Genomic DNA, 24,887 nt, shown 5'->3' with positions numbered 1-24,887 from the left:
CAGCATTAACGTTTAAAGTCATTAAAGTTACTACATGCTCTGCTCACAACCTCCCCTCTGAGATGCACTTTCCTGCATACGTACACTGATTTAAAGCAGCCAGTCGGGTGCTAAAACAAATTTAACACCGGCAGCTGCTGGAATGGCATGTCGTTTTCTATTCAGAAAGACAATCTATAGAATAGTACTTTCAAATCTGATTTTGAAAACAACCAACAGATTTATCAGAAACTAAAACAGAGAATTTTGTTCTTGTTCAACTTTGAAAGAAGCCAGCAATTTGATAAGGCATGTGCGTTAATACACCTGTTTATCGCAAATATCCACACATTTTCTCTTACAAACACACAAACTCACAGCTTTGTCATGTTTTATCCAAAAATTAAGATTGCCATCACATTATTACTTTTTCTCTTTTGTGTTTTGTTCAAGTAGATTTCTTAACGAATGATTTTTCTTGACTGGACATAATCTCAAAGGATGCATTCTGAAATAAGACCTGGAGGATAAATACTAAGAACATTTGCTTGGGTTTCAAGTTTCCCCACACCTTCTAGATTTTGCATAGTACAGAGCCCAACGGTATCTCTAAGAAGCATGCTGTATTTTCTGCCATTTTCTGAGAAGGAAGACTTATTACCCAGGGAAAGTCATAATTTTAGCTTACCAAATCGCATTCTAGTTGTTTTGTTTTGTTTTGTTATATACCCTTCATTAGTTCCAAGTAGGCTTTTAAATAATCTAAAACGTCTCAAAATCTATTTGAGTTTATAAGTACTACTGACCATTATCTTTCCAATGTCCCCTGACTCGAAGTAAATATGTTCCAGGTTTATAATGCACAAAGCCTTTGCGGAGGAAGGGCTGGGGACAGGGAGGGGGCGGGGAGGACAGAGGGGCCGGGGACCTGTTTGTATCATGCCATGGAGAACTACAGTTCTGAATTGGGGGGTGGGGGGGCGGGCGGAGAAAGAGAGAGGAGACAGTCTCTGTAAAAATGACAGTTTTTAAAAAGGAAAGTCACATTCAGTCTAACAACACTGTTTCCTGTTCCTTTTTGATGGAAGCTAACACCGGGTGGTCAGGTTCCGTGACTTCGGAGTCCCCGCTGCCCAGGAGAATGGACCGCCCCTCGTCCAGGGCAAAAACGTCCGAGTTCTGGTTTTGGCACGAATGTTTAACCACCTCATTGGGAGTCGAGAATGTTTTGTCACACAAGTTGCATTTGTAGGGTTTGTTGGTCTGGACCAACATGTTGTCCATCTGACTGCCCTCCTCAAACGTGCAGAGCTCCAGAGTCTGTTTGTCCACCATGGTGTAGGTGTCGATGCTCTGATTGAGGCACACGTGCCGGGCAGCCTGGTTGGCCCTGCAGAAGCTCTTGTCACACGTGCTGCACTTGAAGGGCTTGCCGGTGTGTATGTACATGTGCTCCCGCCAGTGGCTCTTCTGGATGAACTTGCGGCCGCAGATGGTGCACTCGTACTTGCGCCGCTTGACCTCGCGCTCTTGGTCGGCCTGCTCCAGGTTGTCGATGTCCGCGATGTCGGAGGGCGGCGGCGTCTCCGAGTGCTGCTGCCCGTCGATGATGGGGGAGTCGGAGATGTGCGGCAGCTCACTGTCACTGACCATCCCGGCCTCGGGCACCTCCATGGCGTCCTTCCCCAGGTCGGCCGCGTTGCTGCAAAGAGACAGGGGCGCCCGGCTTTCTCCCGGCTGGCCGGCCGTGAACGGGACCCCCGTGTGGATCTGGAGGTGTTCCCGCAAACTGCTCCGCAGCGTGAAGCGCCGGCCGCACAGGTGGCAGGCGTAGTACTTCGGGAAGCTCCCGTTCCTCTTCATGATGCTCGGCTTGACGTGGGCTATGGTGAGGGGTGCCGGCTGCTCGTCCGAGGAGGAGGCTTCCAGATTGGTCTCCTCCCCGGGGGGAGGGGGGGGCACAGGAGTGGAAACGAGTTCTGGAGACAGTGAGGTCTGCAGGGGGTCCGAGGGAGTCAGGTGCGTCCGAGTCACCTGGGCCAGGTTTGAAGTCAGCTGCGAGAGCTGGGAGGCCTCAGGCACCTGCTCCTGGCTCATCCTGGGCGGCTGTGGCCGGGGTTCCCGCCCGAGCTTCTCAGGGGCGGAGGCGAGCTTGGTGGCTTGTCTCAACTGGTGATCTGCAATCTGAATGCCATACAGGGAAGAGGCCAGGGGGAAGACTTGGTCGGGATGAGAAAAAGCTCCTTGGCTGGCCAGGCTGGCTTCCTGGATCAGTGGGTAGGCGTGCAGAAACTTGATCCCCTGCTCTAATCGAACGGGATCAATCAGTTGAGGTGCCATCTTGCCAGTGTACATCAAATGTAAGAGATAGCTGAAAATATCTGGCTGTATGTCAGTTGGTTTCAAACGGACACACTCACTGGAAGAAACAAGTGAACAATCTGTAAGTAAACGTCAACCCATGTCTCCGATGAGAACATGACCACTGAAGAAAAAAATGGACCACTTTTTAAAGGCAAATGAAACAAGAGCATTTCCTGTTTCTTACTGTTTGTGTTTCGTGAAATGGAATACTCAGGGGAGATAACTGGAACCTATGTAAGTTAACTGTATTAAGAACAGAGAGATACAATAAATATATTTTCAAGGACCGAGAAGGAAAAGGTTCATATTAAGCAAATATGACATCGTAACTCCTAGACTCTTGAAGCAGTTTTTCTCCTCATAGTCTACGTGAAATTCTATCATCTTGTATTTTTAGATAGAACTGCAAGAGTTCTATAAAAAAAATTTTGTGTTTTGTGCAGAGAATCTATTGCTTATCAGTCTGAAAGCGGCCTGTGACCCAGTCATGGTTAAGAACCGTTGACCTGGCAGATCTTTGGCTAAAAGTCTATGATTTTCTATTGATCCAATGCCATCCGGAGCTCAGCAGGAGATCTTTTAAGGCAAATCAAACAATCTACCTGATGAGAAAGCTTCTTCATTTGTAAAATGACACGGGGGTAGGAGGGGTGGGAGGGTGGGGGGGCGGCTGGACTAGTATGAACAAGCGCTAAGAGCCACAAGACAAAAGTGAGAGAAAAATAAAACCTAATTCTGTTGGTGCTCTGAACTCTCTGATCTATCTCCTGCAGGAAGGTATGGAGGAACATTCTAGCTCTAATGCGGTCAGATCACCTTCCCAGTATTGCTAGACTGCATTAAAAAGCGGTTCCAGGACAATGTAAATACCACCACCATCAACAGAACTACAGCGGGCCTTTACAGCCATGACCTCATTAAATTGCCATTAATTCTCATTTTACAGATGAGGGATTGAGGCTCAAAGAGATTCATGCCTTGCTGAGTATCAGAATTCGTAAGAGGGATTTAAATCTCGCTCTCATTCCAAACCCATGACGCCAAAATTGTTTAGAGCATGAAAATGATCCTGTGTAGTAGTTAAGGCAGATCTGGATTGTTCCCATTTGACAGATCTGGAAACTGAGATCCCCAAAAGTCAAGTGATTTATCTGAGGCACCTAAAGCAGCTGATTTTCTAACTTTTAGACGCTAGTGTCTGCCTCATTCCAGAAACATCATTCTGATCAAGCAGCTTTAATCAAGAAGTCCCAAAGAATTCTTCCTAAACCATCACTAATGACAGAAATTCTAATGCATCATTAGAAAGCAATGACTGTATCTATATAGTATGAGTTATGTGCTATCGTCCACTGAGTGAATATATCTACAGACAATGCAGTTTCAAAGACAGCTTCCTTGAATGCCTTTAGAATGTATAATCATTTTTTAAAATGGATCAGTTATTTAATTAGGTTCTTAGAATTTATAATCATTTTTGATTATACCACTTCTTACTATTACAACTCTTTTTGTCTCCTTTTGCTGTTTATCTTATCGATAAATATTTTCCGATATGCTAAAAAAGTAACAGTATACCTTGCTCTTCCAAATTTAACATTTTATTCTATTTTTTAAAAGAGTGACTTTAATAGCATTTGTGACAGAACAGATTTGACTAATTCCTGTCTTGCCATCAATGTGTGTGTATTTCAAGATGACTGCATACAAATAATCATGTGAAAAATGTCTGCCTACGAAGTATGGAAGTCAAAGAATAAAGATTATGCATAAAAACTAGCAGCACTTTGATGGCAGAAAGAACAGAGCTTCTGTGACTCTATTTTTTAAAAAGACAGATCACTCATCTTCCTTTGGAATCTTTTTACAGTCCTCTCTTTATATTCCTTTAAATAGGAATGCAATTACAGGTGGTCTTCCCTTCAAGCACAGGGTGAGTGCCAATAATACTCTGTGTACACCAGAATGCATTTAAGGGGCTCTAGGGAAGTTCAATATTCAAAACAAAGCTTCAGGGATCATGTGTGGTGAAGAATACTTTAATCATGTAAACAATCACCTCCAAATCAGAGAACTGGGAAACCATAGGCCTTCAGAGATACGAAGTACTCCCAGGAGATCACAGGGCGCCTTTGTTCTGCTGGGAGGGAATGTTCCTCTAGGCAGAAGGGACAGTGAGCCCCCCTCTGCCTCCCAGAAAGAGAAGAGAAGGGCCGAAAATCCCAAGGAGGGCTGTGTTTTTTAGCATCTGTGAGCAGTAAGTACCAAGCAGGGCCCCTTCCCATCAAAATTTTGTCATAAGTTTTATGATTTTCCCTCATTTGTTATTGTACAGGTTGTCCTCTGTCCCTGCCAGTGATGGGTGGTGACTGAGCAGACAGAGCTCAGGTTTTAAAGAACTGTGTGCAATCTCCGAAGGCAAAGAATACATGGGGCTGGGAGACCCCGCCAGGCTGGAGGGAGGAGGATTCCGAAGGGACCCACGGGGCTGGTGAGAAACCACCAGGGAAAGGGAGGCAGCGAGTCTCTCGGATTTAAGGCCAGCGCCTAGGGCCCTGGGAGGTTCCCAGAAACCAATTATCTTGATTTCTTGATTTTAATTTTTTTTTTTTCTTAAAGCGGAAGAACACATGCACCCATATACACATAGAAACACTTTAAAAAAAGTTATTTAAAAAAGTTCCTTAGGTCACATTCCAGCAATTTCCATCCTTGACTGCTTTCCCTCCCAGGCAGCTAGACCTCTCTGCTCACTATGGGCCGGACTTTGGTCATTTCCAAGTCCTTCTGGAAGGACATAGCTCTCCACAAGAAAATTACACCTGCATGCTTTGATTTGTAGGTGTCTGCTTGAGACAACACTTGTACAGGAAAAATACGGTTTCAGCACTGCCACAAGCCCTTCGTACAAACTTTTGCAGTAATTTGCATTTTTACTCTTTCCTTCGCTAGAATCTCAAAGAGTGGCTTAAAGAACTGGGGAAATAATTAATTTTAAACAACGTTCGACCTCATTCAGAAGGTTGTGCTGAGCCAAACCTGCCTCTCTGCAGTTCGGGGAGCTCTGTGTTTGCAGCCCTACAAGGTTTAAAGCTTAACCACTTAGTGCGCTGCACACGAGACAGAGACATCTAGTGGGTACTACAGAAAAAACACTCAAACCAAGTGTGAAAACACTGTATTCTCAGCCCACCTTTTGGGTCATCAGGTGGCAGTTCACAGTGCCTTGCAAAAAAGGCGCTGGTTGAAAAGCCTGCCCCTGGCCTTTGCCCCGGATCTGCTTTGTCTCAAAGAGAAATGGCGCGGGCTGCCTCCAGCCCAGTAACACTTGGGACTCCGATCTACACAGATAACCACATTTCCTTTTTACAAAGGCATTTAACTGCTCTCCACTTAAGTTTCTTGCATCTATTTAAAATTCATTAAACTGTATTCTTTTACTCCTCAAAATGAAAATCTTCCCGCTTTCAAGACAAGTTAACTCATTGTGTTGAAACTTCTAAGTCAGTCTCTGACAATGAGGTAAAAGGGAACAGCCTTAGTGTCGCAAGACAAAGCAACCTCTGCTTGCCATTATTCCTCTTCTTCACCCATTCTGCTCCTCCAGACACTTAACAAGTGGCTTAAGTTATGTACAAATACCTGACCTATACACTGGGGCGTCCACAAAGCTTGGTCCAACCCGGTCTCTGCCCTCAGGAAACTTACAAATGAGGAGGGGAGATAAGTCCACCGAGAACAACACAGGGAAAATGTGCTGATCTTGCTGTGAAATGTGAGAGAGGAAGAGATGGCTTTGGATCACTGTGGGGAGAGGTCACGGAAGAGGTGACGGGGGAGCTGGGCTCAGGGGCTGGGCCGAGGGGGCGCGGTGGCCAAGCAGGGTGGAGGTCAGGCTGCCAGCCTGCGGGGCCTTGAAAGAGAAGTAGGAATCTGTGTGCTGTGTTGACATGCAATGGATATCCTCTAGGTTTCTGATCAAAGGAGTAACACCACAGAGTAGGTTTCTGATCAAAGGTGTCCTACAATCAAAGCGCTGTTTAGGAATATTCATCTGACAGGAATGATTAGGAAATGGGAGGAAGTAAGAAGGGGAAGGAAAGGGCTAATGCAAAAGGGACTGTGAGAGAAACATGATTTGGGGACTGAGAGAATGGGGTTTTAGAGCGATTTTAAGTGCGGGTTACTTGGAGATGAACAGGGAAGTGAGGGAAGGACCTGGGAAGGCCTAATTCCGCTTCAGACACGCGGATATTTGACTCTACCCCTCGGGCAGCCAGCCTCGCAGCCTTGGGAAGCAGAGTGCTGGACACAGAGAAAGGTCAAGCCCAGAGCTGTAAACTTATGGTTTCCAGTGGAGGCCAAATCCAGGAGAAACAAGCCCCCCTCAGAAGAGTGCACATGGAAAGAAGCGTGGAAAGCTCAAGACCAAAACTCAGCAGACTCTCAGAAGGCTCCTGCGCCGAGGGCAGGAAAACAGGGAACGTTCTGCATCATCAAAGTGCAGACGACGGCCCTTAAAAAGAGGAAGCAAGCGGGAGCAAGTGCTGACAAGGACAAGGACGCCAGAGGCTGAGAAGAGCCGAGGTTTCGATGAAGAGGTGCTCTTTGAGAAGTGATTTCAGTGGAGATGGAGCACAGGCCACAGGGCCACCAGAGAGGCGAGGTCGGGGGGGGCGGTGTGGGGAGCCCCAGCAAGGCTGTGGCTCGCCCTCTGAACACCTTCAGGTGAGACCGAGGAGAAGCTGGGGTAGACAGCACCGCCAGGGTGGCAGGGGAGCGTGGCTCCTTCAGACTCGGGCGCTGGCCGGGGGTGGGGGGGGCAGTGAAAAGTACAGAACAAGGAGTAAGAGAGAGGATCCACAGCCTGAGAGTTGGAGGAAGATCATTTTTCCTTAGACATCAAGGGTCCTTTTCTCCGAGATGGGACGGAAAGATCAAGCCAAGATACTGGAATTGAGATGTTTTAAGAGAGAAAAGAAGGAAACTGGGGAACTGATACCCTCAAGCTTCTCATTAGACCGACAGATAAGGATACAAATAGGGAAAGGAGTGTGGGGAGTCTGGGGGGCCGGGGCTGGAGGAGTGGGAGAAAGGGATTCAGGAGGCCACTGCCCATCCTGCTGTTGCGGGGGACACCTAGCCAGGGTACTGGGCATGGAGGGGCCGCTGGGGGCTCGAAGGTCCATGGAAGTAACCAAGATGGGCAAAGGGGGCAAGTGAGGTCACGAGGGAAAACTGGGAGCCCAGGGGCCTAGGATTCCAGGGAGAGGAGGGGAGCCCCACGGTCTGGATGGGCTAAGAGCAGGTTCGGAGGGGAAGAGGGCCATGAAGTTCAGCGTCTACAGTCATTAGATTATTATCAACCACGTTAGTTACCTGGTCTGATGGACAAACAACATCTTAAAGTAATTGGAGAATGAAGCAAGAACTGATTTGTGTGCCTTGAAGTACACATCGCCGATGGCAACCGTGCAGTCACACAGGAAACCAAACTCTCGCTGAGCGTTTAACTGTTGCAGGAGAATAAGTCCATGGTTGGCCAAATCCATTTTTTTAAAAATCTGCAAAGCAAACAATTTTTTTTTTAAGAAAGGTGATTCACAAGTAAGTATGTGTCCGTTATAGTCACCAATAGTAATGACCGCAGCTGACATGTCATGCCGACAACGTGACACCGATTCACTCATTTAACCTCCACAGCAGCCCTGTGAGCCTGCTGCTCTGTCTTTACTCCCGTTTCACGGATGATGGCATTTACCGTGGACTCGGGGGGTGACACGGTCTGCCCAAGCTGACACAGATGGTGAGGGGACACGCCGAGCCGCGAAATGAACTCGGCTGTCTGCGCTCCAGACAGCAAACATCCCCAGAGCAGTTAATCTTTTAGATTACGATTCCAAATGCAAATTCTAATGATCTAGCTATCAGAAGTCGTCAAATCTTCCATAGAGATCAGTAAATCAACGTGCTAGGGTGGGGCCGCAGCAGGGCAGGGTGAAGGCAATTTTCCAGCTCCCGCTGTGTGGACAGGGCTCCCCTGGCAGGGGCTATAAGAACATGCCCATACTCCCCTGGACACCTGCGCTCTCGGAGGAAGTAGGATGGTGCTCTTCTCCCTTTTTTGTGGACGAGGAAGTGGACTTTGAGAGGTGTGAATAATTTGCCCAGGCCATCTAGCTCGAAGATAGGGGAGCCAAAATTTAAATCGGAATGTTCTGACTCCAAATTCTAAGGTCTTCATTCTCCCACTCTACCCTAGCCAACCACTCGGCCTGAATCATCCATATGGTAGGGGAACTACCTCTGAAGGAGATGTGCATCAAATCAGTAGACTGCTCCTTTCCCACAAAGAGCATTTATAACAGCCCACTACACACAGATCAGCATTATACTTAACAGTAGACTCAATGTTATCAAGAGCGAACGCTTTCTGAGATTGTGAACAAGGCAAGGAGGCCCACTCTCACTACTGAACATAGTACTGGAAGTTCAAGTTCGTGCAATAAAGCAAGAAAGGAAATAAAAGGCATAAAGACAGTAAAGAAAGAACTAAAACTGTTGCTATTTCCAGATGACATGGTTGTTACCTAGAACATCCCAAGGAATCTACAAAAAACTCCTAGAACTAACAAATGAGTTTGGCAACACCACAAGGAGGCTCTAAGATAAACATGTAAAAGTCAATTTCAATTCTGTATACTAACTTTGAACTTGTGGAGACTGAAATTAGAAATATAATACCACTTACAATCACTCAAAATACTGAAATACATTATATGTTGTCAATCTAACAAAACATGTATAGGACTTGTATGTTGAAGACTAAAACGCTGAAGAAAGAAATCAAAGAATATCTAAAGAAATGGAAAGATATACTGTATTTATGGTTAGGAAAATTCAACATAGTAAAAACATAAATTTTTCCCAAGTCAATAAATAGGTTTGACAAAATTCTTATCAAAATTCTCGCAAGATTTTTTTGTAGATATAGATAGGACTATCCTAAAATGTATAATGTAAAGCCAAAGAAACCAGAATAGCTAAAATAATTTTTAAAAAGAATATTAAAGTGGGACAAATCAGTCTGATTTCAAGATGCATCAAATAGATACAGTATTCAAGACAGCGTGGTCTTGTCGAAGGGATAAACATACAGACCAATGATACAGCTTGAGAACCCAGAAGTAGACCCACATAAATATGCGTAATTAATGGTCAACAAAGGCACAAAAGCAATTCAGTGGAGGAAGAACAATCTTTTCAACAAATGGTGCTAGATCAACCGGACTCCCATTAGGCAAAAAACAAACAAAAAAAGCACTTCACCAAAGTTTCATACCTTATATAAGAATTAATTCAAAATGAATCATAGACTCAAAGGTAAACACCAAACTATAACTTCTGGGGGAAAAGTGGGAGAAAAATCTTAGGGATCTAGGGTTAGATACAGAGCTTTTACACTGAACATCAAAAGTACAATCCATAAAGGAGAAACTGGTAAGTTGGATTTCATCAAAATTAAAAATTTTTGTTCTGTGAAAGAGTCTGTTAAGAGGATGAAAAGATAAGCTAAAGACCAGGAGAAAATATTTGGAAACCTTTGCAAACCTTTGACAGAGGACAGGTAAACAGGATATATAAAGAATTCTCAAAATCCAACAGGGAAAAAAAATATAATTAGACAGTAGGCAATGGACTTGAAGATACATTTCACCACAAAGGCTATGCAGATGGTGAATAAAGACTTGGAAAGACCTTCAGCCTCGTTGGCGACTGGGGAAAAGCAAATTAAAGCCACACTGAGATTTCATTATATACCTATCAAGATGACCAAAGTAAAAAATAACGGCAACACCAGATGCTGGCAAGGATGCCAACGAACTGGACTGCTCAAACACGGCTGGGGAGAAGGCAATGTGGTGCAGCCCCTCTGGAAAACAGCAGTTTCTTAAAAAACTCAATATGCAACTACCATATCATCCAGCAACAGGGATCATGGACATTCATCCCAGAGAATGAAAACTTACGCTCACGCTGAAACCTATGCGTGGACATCCCCAGCAGCTTTATTCCTAAGAGTCAAAGACTAGAAACAAGCCAGATGTCCTTCACTGAGTGAACAGTTAAGCAGTGTGGGATGCCCACACCACAGGAAACCACACAGCCAGTAAGGAGAAATGAACTCCTGATACATGTACACAGCAAGGTGGGTGTTTTCTGCGGAGTGAAAAAAGCCAGTCCCCAAAGGTCACATACTGTAGGACTCCTCGGCTATAACATTCTCGAAAATCATAGGAGCAGAGAACAGATTAGTAACAGAGGGTGAGGGGAGCAGGAGGGAAGTGGGTTTGGCTACAGAAGGGCCACACGAGGGATCCTGGTGATAGGAACGCTCTGGAGCTCAACTGTACCCGCGGCTGCACCCTGGTCGTGGTGTGGAACTAGTTTAGCAAGAAGTTTCCATCAGAGGAAACTCGGTAAAGGGCTTTATGGGATCTCTATTATTTCTTGCAACTGCATGTATATTTATAGTTATCTCAAAATAAAAAGGAAAAAAAGACAATCCCACCACACATTAACTAAATAGCCAGATTTAAAAAGAAATGGGTAACTATGATGCTTAACTGCAGAACTGGGAAAGCTACTGTGGAGAATGCATTATCAATAAGCTTTAAAAAGACAAAACAAAACAGAACAGACCCGTGGCAATTCTTACTCAACTGGTACTGAACTCCCCACTCTCCTTTCTGTTCTAGGTATGATCTGGCAGATTCAGAATTAACAAGTGTGACCTAAAAGAAAAGAATGAAATGGAGTAATACTTTGAGAGACCAATCAAGTCACAAAGCAAGGATGGAGGAGGTCCAGTCTCACGTTTTCTATCAAGAGCTATCCCCAAGGGCGCCTGGGTGGCTCAGTTGGTTAAGCGACTGCCCTCGGCTCAGGTCATGATCCTGGAGTCCTGGGATCGAGTCCCGCGTCGGGCTCCCTGCTCGGCAGGGAGTCTGCTTCTCCCTCAGGCCCTCCTCCCTCTCATGTGCTCTCTTTCTCATTCTCTCTCTCTCAAATAAATAAATAAAATCTTTAAAAAAAAAAAAAGAGCTATCCCCAAGGGCGCCTGGGTGGCTCAGATGGTTAAGTGTCTGCCTTCAGCTCAGGTCATGATCCCAGGGTCCTGGGATCAAGTCCCGCATCGGGCTCTGCCTCAGCGGGGAGCCCGCTTCTCCCTCTCCCGCTCCCCCCTGCTCGTGCTTTCTCTCCCTCTGTCAAATAAATAAATAAAATCTTAAAAAAAAAAAAAGAGCTATCTCCAAGTATGAAAGGGAGGAGGGTCACCTAAGTTAGCAGCAATCTGGGTACAGAGACCTGGACCGTGGGCTCATTTACACGTCCACATCCATGGAATGGATCAGGACCTCAGTTCTCCCAGTATTTTCTGTGCAGGTCAGAGAAGTGAAAGCACTAAGATGAGGAGGGGGTGACAGAAACAAGGCCTGCGGTTCATGATGGAAACACGAGTCAGCGCCAGGTTGCAGGTAACAGGGATTACACGGAAACATCACTTTAACCTGACCGCTACCAGGATATGTTAGAAGCTTATTTCAAGGCTGTTGGCTGAAAAGTGCCAGAATACTTCCTTTCCCATCTTACTAACCCGCCTTTCTCTACAGGGAAGCGTAACATCCTCTGAGAGCACACTGCTATGAGCTGCTTTTTCCTGCGCTCTCTCTGAGCAGGTTCCCCAAGTGCTTAGGCAGCTCCGGGTGTCACTTCACTGATGGCAGCTTCAAGTGTGATAACACATTACCGTTTATTCCTTGATGACAATGACAAGAGTGGCTATTATTTATGGAGTGTTTACCACTGACCGTTCATTTCCGTATGTTATTCATTTACCTGCACACTAACTTATCTGAGGTATTGCTATGCAGATCTTATAAACGAGGAAACAGGCTGAGAGGTCAGCTAGTTTGCCCATGAGGATAGAATCAGTAAGCGCAAGAAGTGAGATTTAAACAGGGTTGTTTGATTTGTTGGAACGTGCTATGCGCGAGTGTATTTAAAATCAAATCTGAAACATTATTTTTATTGCTGCTTTTAAGCATATATATTTGTGATAAGACATTCAACGATCACGGACGCACAATCGTGAGCTGTCTATCCATTCCCCCCCCCCCCACCCACCAGTTTCTCCACACTCTGCCAGCACTGGGTATTACCACTTCTTAAAGGAATCTTTGCCAAATCCATTCTCATTTTCTTACCTTCTAAAGGTTTAATGATGAGAGGAACTATATTTTTATGTTTATTGATCACTTACATTTCCTCTTGTATCTCTTCATGAGCTCTGCCCGGTTTTCTATCAGGTTGTCTTTTTCCTATCGATCTGTAAAACCCTTTGTATATAATAAACATGAGCCCTTTAATCACAAAAGTCGCTAACATTTTTCGCACTTTCTTTTGATTTTGTTTCATAGAGATTTTTGACATATAATTTTATGTTGTAATGTCATCAAACTTATCAATATTTTGTAGGATTTTGAAGTTTTTGTTCTTACAGTGAAAAACCTCCTTCGCTATAGCAAAAGGTAGAGCTGCTTCTCATTCCATAAACAGATTAAGGTAAGTATTTTTTTGCAGCCCATAAGAATGGAGCCATGAAAAAAACTGAAATGTTTCTTTTTTTAAGGGGGTCTACCAGTTAGTCTAGAATCTTGATTTAGAGATTTCCTATTTGATCTAGGATAGGAAACAAACTGAACATGTCTTTCACATGGAGAGGGAAGAACACAGGTACAGGAGTCTCAAGGATGTGAAAAAAGCCAAACGAGAGGAGGAAACATGGGTCTTATGTTCAAAATTCACACAAGGAAGACACACAGGGAAGACAAAACTCTGCACAGATAAATTCTTAAAAATCTTACTTTGGACACCCAAAAAACTTTTCTCAGGGAGAAAAATCAGAACAACCCTCCCCCTGCCCCAGAGTCTGTCACATGTGAATAAGTCCGAGAAAATGGGGTGGGGGAGTCCCCAGCCTGGATTCCACGAGAAGGGCATCTCAGGCAGTGCCCCCCACCCCTGCCCAGCTGACAGCACCCCATTTTCCTAAATCTTCTTTCCTCATCATGGCCCCTCAGAGCCGTTTCCACTCAGCGTGTGCTGAAAAGGCTGAGGCCGCAGCATCTTCATGGGGGGCTCTGCTCGAGGCCACCCCCCTTTGTGGAAATGGAGGTCTGCTCTTTGCTTCCTGCCTCCATCCACAGCTCACAAGCCGCATCTCTCCCGCCCCTGTGCACTGAGATGGCTCAAGAAGGTCACCGAGGACCTCTGCTCCCCAGCCGCCCAGACTGCGCTTGCTTGGAACTCTCTGCGGCATTTAATGCCCTTCCTCCTGCTCCATAAACACTGCCTCAGGCTCCGAGGCCGCTGTGCTCTGGTTTTCTCTCACCTCTGGCCGTTCTATTTTGATCCCCACCAGGGATTCCTCTTTTGCTGATGTTCCCCTGCCTTTGGCCCACAGCCTACTTCTCATTCTGAGGACTCTCTGTGGGGTCCAGTCCACTCCCACTGGGCCATCCCACAGACCCCTCAGCTCAGAACAGGAAAAACAACTCAAATCCCCCTTCCCCTCACCCCCATTTCCTCCAAAGGACACTAAACGCCACGGACACAAACCCCTTCCTTCCGCACCCCCAGCTGAGTGCATGGCACCACCGATCCATCTCCTGACCAACCCAGGAATCTCCATTCCTCCTTTCAGGGCCCCACTTCCCTCATTCTTCAGTCGGTCACTCACCGCCCACCAACGTCAACTCCTTACCCCAGCGCCACACCTGAGCTCTGCCTCCCTGCTCATCTCTCCAGTTTTCGGCTCTAGCTCTTGACTCCATCCACACGGAACAGCCAGAATGATCTTTCCAAAGGGCAAATCTGGTGTTACGATCCTGCTTAAAATCCTCCTGTGATTCCCTACTTCCTTTAGTATGAAACCCAAATTTTTCAGCACAGTTTACCTGGTCCTGCATGGCCCAATCCCTGCCTAACTCTGCACAACAGGCTCTCATGCTGAATGAAACTAATGGTTTGAGACTTTCGAATTTCACAGACCTACTAAAAACCAACCAACCAACCTTGAAACTAGGGGTCCAAAAGGATAGCAGTCCCTCTTTATTTTTCAAGAGAAGACATAAAATATTCACATACCCAGTAGGGATGGGGGACTTCTAAATGTAAATGGGCAGAAAGGACATAAGGTCAGAATATTTTTCTAAAGGAAGGACTGTTGGCACTATATTCATTATATGGAAGAAAAATTTCCAAATACAAAAAAAAATTACAACATAAAATTTTACTTTATGACATTAAGTTGTGCCTAATTGTTTTCTTGATATAAGATTATCCATTTGATGATCTTCACAAAGTGATTAAGTAACCAACTTGTTCTGAAATCCAGGCATCACCAAAAACCCAGTTTCATCTGAGTACGTTGATGATAATGGAGACAAAATGATGTTATTTCACTCACTTTGGAAAACCCGGATGAACTGAGATAAGCTGAAGGAGGGGATTTTTCTTTGTAACTAGAAGGTCCTGAAGCCCAGGCCATTCTTGGGCTCCTAGCCGTCCGCAACACTCACTGCTCAGAGGCTGCACTCTCAAAGCTGAGCCCAGCACCAGATTTCTACTCCCACTGTCAGGAGCGGGGGCCTGTTTGAATGGGGCCTTAGAACCTCTATGCTGGACCTTCAAACATGCCACTCCCAGAGGGACCCACCACTTAACTGCCTCCCCTTTTCCTCCAGCCCCAGCCCTACTTGTCCTCTGCAGATTTCCCTGACCCTCAAGATTAGGAGGCTCTCCTGGCCTCTGGAGCATCTGTGAACACTCCAGTTTACCTGTGTCTGCCTGATGCTTCCAGAAAGCCAGCCCTGAGTCTTATTTATCATTCATTACTTTATTTTACACCAGGCATATTGTCTGGTGTTCGATATTTGTTAAAAAAATTAAAAACTCTATGTCCAGAGAGAAGAATGTTGAGTTCTTGGTCCCTGACTAGCTGGGTGATGTGGGGTAAGAGTTCAATTTCTATTTATCCTAGATTAACTTAAAAAATTCACCTCAATCTAAAGGGAGCTATATTTTGGAAGAAGTTTTTGATTTTTAAATGTCACTTCATGTTTCTTCATGCTAACAATTAAGTTTTGAATAGTGCTTTATATTTTACAGTAACTCTTTACACTCATCATTTAATCCTCAATAATACCACGGTATATCATTTTGTCACTCTTCAATATTAATTATAATATTAATAACCACAGCATTAATAATAAATGACCACTTATTATGTGCCAAGGACCAACTGCCCTCTTTCCAGAAGAAATCTACTAGACTTAGGAAGTTAAGTAACTTGCCCACACGTAGTCCAGCTCTTAAGAAGTCGACCTGGGAAGTAGTCATGCATTTGTTGAGAGCTTTCCGAGGTGCCAGGCACAGTGTTTACAATGGTATGCAGAGTACAGAGTTAAAGGGTAGAATCACACAAGCACACAAATTTATAATGTGAAGAAAAATACAAGGAACTATGAGGTCATGAAACTGGGGTCTAATTTTGGGGTTGGAGGTCAAGGAAGGCTTTTGTGAGAAAATGCCAGTTAAGCAGATATTTGAAGAATGAGAAGAGTGAACTGGGCAAAGATGGAGTATTTCAGGCTGAGGGGACAGCATGTGCAAAGGCCCTAAGATAGGCAGGAGCAAGACGCCGCTGAGGAACTGGGAGAAGGTCCATGTGACTGAAGGTCAAAGAGCCAGAAAAGAATGAGGCGAGGCGAAGGTGGAGACTCAGGTCTTCTTAAGGATTTTGGTCCATATCTGAAAAACAACGGGAGCCACCAGAGGGGATTTTGCAGGTTGAGCGATAAGATGGCTGCACTGCAGAGCTAACCAAATTTGACTGGGGAGTGAAGAGGCAGGTGATGGCAGACCTGCCGAAGTGGTGAGAGGGACGACCTTTCTGGGGTCTAGAAGAGAGATGACAAGAGTGGGTGGTGGCTATCGTGACAGAGCGAGAGGGATGGGATTTGAAAGGTAGTTAGAGATAAAAACTCAACAGAGCTGGGTGGTGAATTAGATGGAGGAGGGTGGGGGAAATCAATGTGTCCAAGATAACTCCTACTAGATTTCTCGTTTGTGTAACTAGAAAGATCATGGGGATTCCCGCCAAGAGAGGGAACACAGGCAAAAAGCCAGCTTGGTGGGGAAGATCGGGAGGTTATGTTCGGACATGCTGGGACAGGATCCTTTTGAGACAACCAAGTAAAGGTGTGCAGTACCCGTGGTTATACTGGTCTGGAGCTCCTGAGTCCCCACTGGGATTTATGTCAGAGAGTCTTTGGAGAAGCTGGGTGTATCTGACTCCAACCTGAAATCACTACATGATAGTTCAGAGAGGTTACAACTGTAAACAGGAGTCAATTGAACTCTGGTCTTCTGGGTGTAAATTTCACACACTTTCCTCTGCACTACCTGGCTCCACAGATCAGTCCCCAGAGTTCTAGTAATCCGAGTCACGGAAGGCTGACATGAAATCTTGACAAGGAACGGAAGACCTATATAAAGCCCCCAACCATTTAAAACTACAAATGGAACGTTAAAAAAACCCAAAAAGCGGGGCGCCTGGGTGGCTCAGTTGTTAAGCGTCTGCCTTCGGCTCAGGTCATGATTCCAGGTCCTGGGATAGGGCCCCGCATCGGGCTCCCTGCTCAGCGGGAAGCCTGCTTCTCCCTCTCCCACTCCCCCTGCTTGTGTTCCCTCTCTCACTGTGTCTCTCTCTGTCAAATAAATAAATAAAATCTTTAAAAACAAAACAAAACAAAACAAAAACCCAAAAAGCTAAACTAAATTTTAAAAAAATCATTTGTCTTGCAGCGCCTGGGTGGCTCAGTCATTAGGCCTTTAGCTCAGGTCATGATCCCGGGTCCCTGGGATCGAGTCCCGCATCAGGCTCCCTGCTCCGCGGGAAGCCTGCTTCTCCCTCTCCCACGCCCCCTGCTTGTGTTCCCTCTCTTGCTGTGTCTCTCTCTGTCAAATAAATAAATAAAAAATCTTTAAAAAAAAAATAATTTGTCTTTCTTAAATCAGAATAGTAAGCAGAAAGGAACTGAAGAAAAATAGAGATGGGAGAGGGGAAGTAATTCTTTTTTTTTTTCTTAAGATTTTATTTTTAAGTAATCTCTACACGCAACATGGGGCTAGAACTCACACCCCTGAGATCAAGAGTCGCATGCTCTATGGAATGAACCAGCCAGGCATCCCGAGGGGAGGCAATTCTTAAAAGTGGGTTTTCATACAATGCCTTCTTTATGCATGTCTGTGCGTACAAAGTTTTTTTTTTTTTTAACCTAAGCAAATTCAGAGACCGTGAGAGACATGTTGAAATACGTAAAAAACACTTTTCGGAGCTAAATATAAATGACCGTTGGTATTATTTAATGCTTCACCACTGTTTCCCACACTGATAAAGCGATACTCCCTAGATGTCAAGTGCTCACAGCACAGGTGGTGCTGATCCTTATGTGTAAGTTACTCATCTTTTGGAGGTACAGTTGAATGGGACAAATATAATCACATTATATTTTGACAACCCAACTTCCTCCTACATTTTCAGTATAAGAAGAGGAGACCAAAACAGCTTTTGGGAATTGATGACTCACTTTTTAAAGATAATAGCTCTCCTAAGATACCAAATACCACTTAGACTACCCACTTCTAGGGCACTAAAAGGGTCCTCTAAAGTCCTTAATTTTATTTAAGTGAAGCATAAATGAATACTGTAATGCACAGTACACATCAGTAACAGAAAAAGCACTACCCACAAGTAAGATTGATTCTTTCAAGTAGTTCAGACCACTTACCAGGATGAAAAAAACTGCTTTTTCAATTAGTATTATTAATAATTAATATTTAGGGCCTATAAAGTAAACCTGAATGAGGCTGGTCATTTGAATTTTAATGTTTTTAAATTGTATCTCAAAGCTAGGAAATGTGTCTTAATTAGTTGTGGTGACAGGCTGGTGTATTGTTCTTAACATTAGTCAATCCTTTTCCATAGTAATTAGAAAAAGGTGGGACATAAACTAATCAACAGCACATATTTTGACTTTGAAAACCATTGGATTTGTAAGAGATTGTCTTTTCAATTACAGACTGCTGACATTAACTTTGGAATTATTTTTTAATTTCTAAGTGAAGGTCAGAAGGAGGCAGTTCCGGGACAGTTTGTGTCAAGGAGAACCAAGTCAGGGATTTATGGCTAATGGAGTTGATATTAAAGTGATAATTCTAAAGGCATTATGCTATAATCAACTTTAAGGAAAGCTACATATGATCACACAGCAAAATTTAAAACCTAATCTAATTTGCTATTTTTACAAATCTCTTTAATAGAAGACAATGGGATTCTGCATTTACTCCTCCATTTACTTTGTTGTGATAACTGTTTTGGTTGAGTATTGAAGAAAATCTAACCTCACCCACATATGTAGTTGGAGAAAGAAATATATTAATAGCTTTTCCAGGTAATTGTGGATATTCTTTGATACTACACCAAAACTTGACAAGTCATAGTTTCTTAAAGGTTAGCAGTGTGATCTAAAAGTACGTAACGAATGAAATTTTCCTACTCTTACAGTAAAATTCATTGCTCTATCTTGTACTTTGAAAGGATCTTTTACGCATGCATGGTTTTTTTGAACATCACCCATTGGTCACTGGAAAATGTCAGCTCAGTGAGCTATGCAGCAGATCTTTCCAATGCTGACACATTCTGTCAACAGCTAAGAAGTTCAATAACATCTTACCATTATTATGAAAATTGTTTCGACCTCGTGGAACCCTGAGGGGGTCCTGGAGACTCAGAAGAGTGTGTAGACCACACTTAAGACAACCCCTGTTCAGAATCACTTTGGGGCTCAGAGAATTTAAGCAGATAGGCGTGATGTAGAACACAAATAGACTTTGAAACTGTTCTCAGATGATTCCAATGGTTCATCCTTGCTTGATGCAGAACTTAGGTGGGCACACAATTTAAAGGGACTGTACCTCTGTAAAAAAGAGCTGTTTTGTAAGTACTTAGGTACCTAAAAATGCTTTACAAATTCCTGTCTTTGCACACTGAGCTTTCTTGAAGTGAGAAAGTCATATGATGCATACCTCCTCATTCATGTGAACTGGGAATTATGTATTTGAGCATAAATACAGCCTCTAACTTGGCCTTATAACATAGAAAAAAAATGGTCCTAAACTGTCTTGGACTGCCAACTCCTGGTAAGTATTCTATGGCTACTGACTTCATCCCGTATTGGCATATTAGCATTGTAAAACACTGACTCTTACTTACTATTGACTCACAGTAATATTTTAATTATTTAAGTTTAATTTGCTAATAAAATTATAACTTACTTGGGCATAAAAAAGGTTTAGAAAATGTTCTAATGCTTAGAATGTTTATATAGTTTATTTTTTTCAGGAAAATAAAAATTCTCAACTCCCTTTTAGGTTTTTAGTCATGCTTTGCAACCATAAGGAAGTAGGAAAAGTAATAAATTCCCATTTTGGCCATGTGCCTTCTGAAATTTATGGTAGTCTCCAGCAGACCAGCAGTTCTTCTTTCACCGTGGCAGGCTGGAACCACACCACTTGCTCAACATTTCAAAGTTACTTCAGGAAAAGGTCAGTGGGTCTAGGGATGAGGCACCAAGACAGTTAAGAAGAGATGGCAGAAGAGTCTCCAACTCCAAAGCCATTCCCAAGCCAATGCCACATATCAGCCTTGAAGGCTTCCTTCACTTTCCACCTCCATGTCAGGAATTCTCAAGCCCGGGAAAGCATATTCCCCGTACACAGGACATGCAGTGTTTACAAGGAGCATCTTCTTTGAGGGTTAAGGTGAATAAAATTTTATATTTTATATAATTTTTATATTACAAAAGTGCAGATCTTTGAGGACGGTGCAAAGTTCATATTAATCATTATGATAAAAAAGAAAATGTCACTGTGGCAACTTTTATTCTGTGGCCTAAAGCATGCCTCGGGTTTACTCTGCTGCTGGAGTATTTCAGTGGAAGTTTGCAGAGCACCACTTAGTTACACCCTCTTTGAGAGAAGCTTTAAAACTGGCAAGTGGCTGGACTATACATTACAACAAAGCTTCAAGGGTGGTTTATCTGCCACCCTTTAAAGGATTCCTCAACTACTATCTGTGGCAGGTACTACCACTGGTATAAGTTGTACCTTGAGATCTTACCGTGGTGTCAATAACAGGTCAATTCTTTGGCTAGAAAATAAACTTCTATAAACCATCAATTTATTGAGAAATGCCCAGCTTAAAGGAATGTGGAACTTTTTTCTTAAAAATTACCTTTCAACAGTTTGAAAACACCCTGGATACACACCAAGGTTATTTAAAATGCAAAATAAAATCTACTTTAACAGTTAATGTTGGTTTGTAATAAATCACAGAAATGAGCATTTAAAATGTCTTAATTCTGATTTTCTCTTAAAGTTTCAGGCCTCTCCAACTAAAATGCTGGTGCAGATTCCGTCAGGGTCTACATGGAGGTCTGTCCTAAAAAGGACAGGGCAGCCCATTTAAAGGAACCCTGAGCACCCCTAAGTTCTGCGTGAGCCAGTAATTCTGACCTTTTTTATGCTTTATTTTACTGAAACAATTACCTATGAAAATCAATAGAACTGAGACTCATACACTAAGTGGGCCCATTGTATTTGCCTGCGGGCGGAGGAGAGATGAACACTGCAGCCGGTGGCGGGGCGGGGGGGAATTAATTCCCTAAGGCATCATTAGTTCAGCAGTTGGAAGTTCGTGCAGTAAATGGCCTAGCAATAACTACCTGCATTTTCACCCTGCCCATTTTCTTGCCTGCTCAGCTACCCTTGCTTTCTTATCGCCCCCCCTTCACTACCAGCTAAAAGCGACAAAAACCTTGCTTCCTAAGCACCTCTGTATCATCAGATCTCTTTGCAGCCTGTTTAAAAATCGATGGTTTGGAGGTTCCGTTACAACGGAAAAACGCCTTGGGCCCGGGAAGCAGCCTCCGCGCCCCCAGCCTCCCCTTCTCGGAGCCCTCCGGGGTGTGAGGGCCGCGCCGGCCTGGGGTGCGGCACGGACGCCGGCCCACGCCCCACCGCAAAGCAGCCAGAAACCACAGCGCAGCTCCGAGCTAAGCTCGGCCTCAGCGGAGGCGCAGATCGGCAGTGGAGCGGAAGCCGGAGGCTGCCGGCCCAGCGTGCCCACACCCGCGGCCCGGGCCGCAGCGGTCCACCCGGGCGGCGCCCAGGGAAGCCTACATCTCTCCTCCGCCCGCAGGCAAGCGGCCCAACGGCCGCCCTGTCCTGCCTCGCCCCGCCCCATCCCGGGGGGCGGGGGCCCGGCCGGGGGCGTGGCCGGCCAGACCGGCAGGGGCCCGGCGGGCCGGGGCGCCGCGCATCCCGGCCCCGCCCCCATCCCCGAGGGGCTGGGAGGAGGAGAGGGGAGGGGCGACGCACTCCGGCCGCGCCGCACGCTCTCCGCTTCCCTCAGTCCCGCGTGCGCGCGCGCGCTCGCCCCAAGTCCCGCGGAGTTTAACACAATGCCGACGCCTACGCCGTGCGCAACGCCCCGGCTGGCGCAACAGCTCCGGCGCCGGGGGCGGGGGGTGGTCAGACAGGGCGAGGGGAAGAGCGCGCGCGAGAGCCGAAGACAGCGCGAGACCCGAGGAGGCCGGAAGCGCGCGTGCGCGCCCCCGCCCGCGAGCGGGGAGGCGGAGCCGCAGCAGTAGCGGCAGCAGCTGTAGGAGCCGCTGCAGCTGGGAGAAGCGCCAGAGAGGCCGGGCCTGCTCCGGTCGGACCGGATCCCTCCCCTCCCCCTCCCTCTCCGCTCCCCTCCCCCAAACCCACTTCCGCAGCTCGCGGCCTTGCCGCCGAAGAAGCAGCAGCGGCAGCAGCAGGAGGCGGCGGCGAGGCGTCGGAAGGATTACGCACCTGACGGGCCTGCCTCTCAGGGCTCCAGCGCGGGACGCTCACCGGCCGCCGCCGCTCGGGACGCACTTCGCGGTGGCGGCGAGAAGGGAGGGACCGGCAACGGGGAACGGAACGCGAATCGCCCCCCTCCCCTTCCTCCCTCCCTCCCTCCCTCCGATCCGCCGCCCGCCCTCTCGGCTTCCGTCCCCTCCCCCTCCCGCAAAGCCCCGGATGGAGCCGCCGCCGACTCGCCGCCGCCTGGCTCCGGGGGATGGTTTTGTCAGGCGGCCAGAGCCCCGGCGCCAGGCGCAGCCGCCACCACCCCCGCGGGGCGCCCCTGCCCTCGCTTCCCAGAACTGGGTCCCCGTGTGGTCCGGGCCCTCCGCCTGCCTTCACCCGGAGCCCCGGGACGGGGGTCATTCGTCTTCTTTGTTGCCACCGTTGGTGCCGGAACCGTTTGCGAGCTCCGGTGGCCCCCGCCCCCCCTCCGCCTTCCCGGAGCCCGGGCTGGGGGCGGCACGTGGGCACCGGCCCCGGGAGGTGGAGGCGTTGCGCGCTTACCTGTCGCCGGTGCTGCTGCGGCGGGGGGTGTGGAGGAGGCACCGCTGGGCAGCCTTGGCCGTGCTCTCCCCGCCGCCGCCGCCTCTGCCTCTCGCTGCTGCTGCTGCTGCTGCCGCCGCGGTCGGTGTCTCCGGCGCGGCGGCGGCGGCGGCGGCGGGGCTTTTCCTGTCCGGTTACGTTAAGGTCACATGACCGAGAGAGCGGAGCGACTAGTGCAAAGAGGCTGAGAGCGGCTCCCGCCGGGGGGGAGAGGCGGCGAGAGAGCAGTGGCGGCAAGAGCCCCCTCCGCCCCCCCAGCCGCCTCCCCTCCCCCCGCCCGCCTCCGCCTCCTGCTGCTCTGCCGCCGCCGCCGCCGCCGCCTGCAGCACTAACTACACTGCCGCTCCCACCCAGGCTCCGCTCTGCTCCAGCCAAACTTCTGCAAACCATGTGCAGCCGAGGCGAGGAAACTTCTCTCCACCTATTGGGGCTGGAGGCTTGAGTCACAAGCCCCATGTTTACATAAAGTGTTTAGGTAGGACAATCCTGGAGATGCTCGGGGAAGGGATGCAGAACTGCTCGGATCCTACTGCAAGCTTCTGCTTGACATCCCTTGGCCATTACCTTTGTCCCTTTATTTCCCGTGTGTCACGAGTTTTCATGCTAAGACTTGAAATGAGTGGACTTGAGAGCTAGGGAGAAACTTGTAAGTCACTAATATACTTTTCTGTCACCAGTGGAATTGAAAAGTCATACCGAAGTCGGTATGTCAGTTTGTGCTGTGTGTAAAGAGGTAGAAGTGCTGCCTTACAGACTAGTTGAGTGTGATGTCAGACGTTTGTTAGGATGGAATTTGATGCTTATTTCAGTAATTGTGTTTTAGTTTATGGCGCGTTGGTCCAAACAAAAAAAAAAAGTTTGCAAAGCATGTTTGTTACTTAAGAACAGTTTACTTGCCTGTTAAGTTTTGGTCTCTGTGGTACTGTTAAAGTGGATTTAGAGTTGGCCATTCTGTTAAATTTGGAGGCCCTGAAACAGGGTACATGGCAGGCAGGGGACTTAGATTCTCTGGTGGTCATTATTAACATTTTAAAGTTTATTTTTGTGTTGTTTCCATTTTGCTAGAATTTTATGTCTTTGGAAATACAACTTAATTTTTTGAGGACTGGATTTAATTCTGTATTTTACATATCTAGGATTTTGGAGATTTAAAAAGAATATGGCTTGATTATTAAGGAAATGGAGGTAGCGCTTTCCAGGATTCTCTTTGGTTTTAAAGTATGCAACTCAGTTAATTTGATGTTGAACTCATTTTGGTTTACAGGGCCAGACTTTAGCACAGAGCTCTGGCACATATTTCCCAAAATATTTAAGGCAAGATTAATAACTTAAGACAATTTAACATACATAAGTGCCCCCCTCCTAAAAATGTGAGTTTGATTTAGTAATCCAGTTATACCCAGGGCTCCTGATGACTAAGTCCTTCCTCTCTGAAGACAAAATAAGCAGCTGTGTAACTTTAGTGGTCCAAAAGTGAATAATAGATTTCATACATACCTGCCTTGAACTTTCTTACTCTTTGATCAGCTAGATGAATGACTTGAGTGCTTAAATGTCTGCCTGCAAAACTGAATTCTGATCCTGATACAAGTATTTTCTAGTGCACTAGCACTAACACATCAAAGTTGGCCTTCAAACCGGCATGCCAGGTTCCTTGGATTGGCTCTGCAGTTGATGTCTGTTTCATCTTACTGGGAAACTAAAGTGATTAACTATTCTCATTGGTAGACAGTCATAGAGATCTTTGGCTTCTTAATTCTTTTAGACCTTGACTGAACTTTCAAGTTTATGGTGTGATGGAGTGCTTACATGGAGAGTGACCTGACTTGATGGAAACTAAAGGAAAAAGTGGGCAAAACTATGCTGAAGTTTTGGATTAGTTTTAGCCACTGTGTCTAGAGTATTGGCCTTGAGTCTCAAAGTAA

General features: G+C 46.1%; 1 protein-coding gene across 2 annotated transcripts; it reads right to left on the bottom strand.

The window, feature by feature from the left end:
• Positions 1–981: 981 nt before the first annotated feature.
• Positions 982–23,157, bottom strand: ZBTB2 (zinc finger and BTB domain containing 2). 2 transcript variants are annotated; one of them, XM_032407658.1, is made up of 3 exons: positions 22,924–23,157; positions 7,723–7,907; positions 982–2,398 (listed from the first exon to the last, which is right to left on the bottom strand). In XM_032407658.1, the coding sequence occupies exons 2-3, from the start codon at positions 7,893–7,895 to the stop codon at positions 1,027–1,029; spliced, it is 1,545 nt and encodes a 514-aa protein (XP_032263549.1). In that variant the 5' UTR covers positions 7,896–7,907; positions 22,924–23,157; the 3' UTR covers positions 982–1,026. The 2 variants fall into 2 exon arrangements, with proteins under 2 accessions (XP_032263549.1, XP_032263550.1); XM_032407659.1 differs by lacking the exon at positions 7,723–7,907.
• Positions 23,158–24,887: the final 1,730 nt, after the last annotated feature.

This window comes from Phoca vitulina, unplaced genomic scaffold (assembly GCF_004348235.1).
Source record: "Phoca vitulina isolate PV1807 unplaced genomic scaffold, GSC_HSeal_1.0 scaffold9, whole genome shotgun sequence".
Lineage (NCBI taxonomy): Eukaryota > Metazoa > Chordata > Mammalia > Carnivora > Phocidae > Phoca > Phoca vitulina.
Note: the sequence above shows the minus strand (reverse complement) of the source record. Positions and strands in the feature narration are given on the sequence as shown.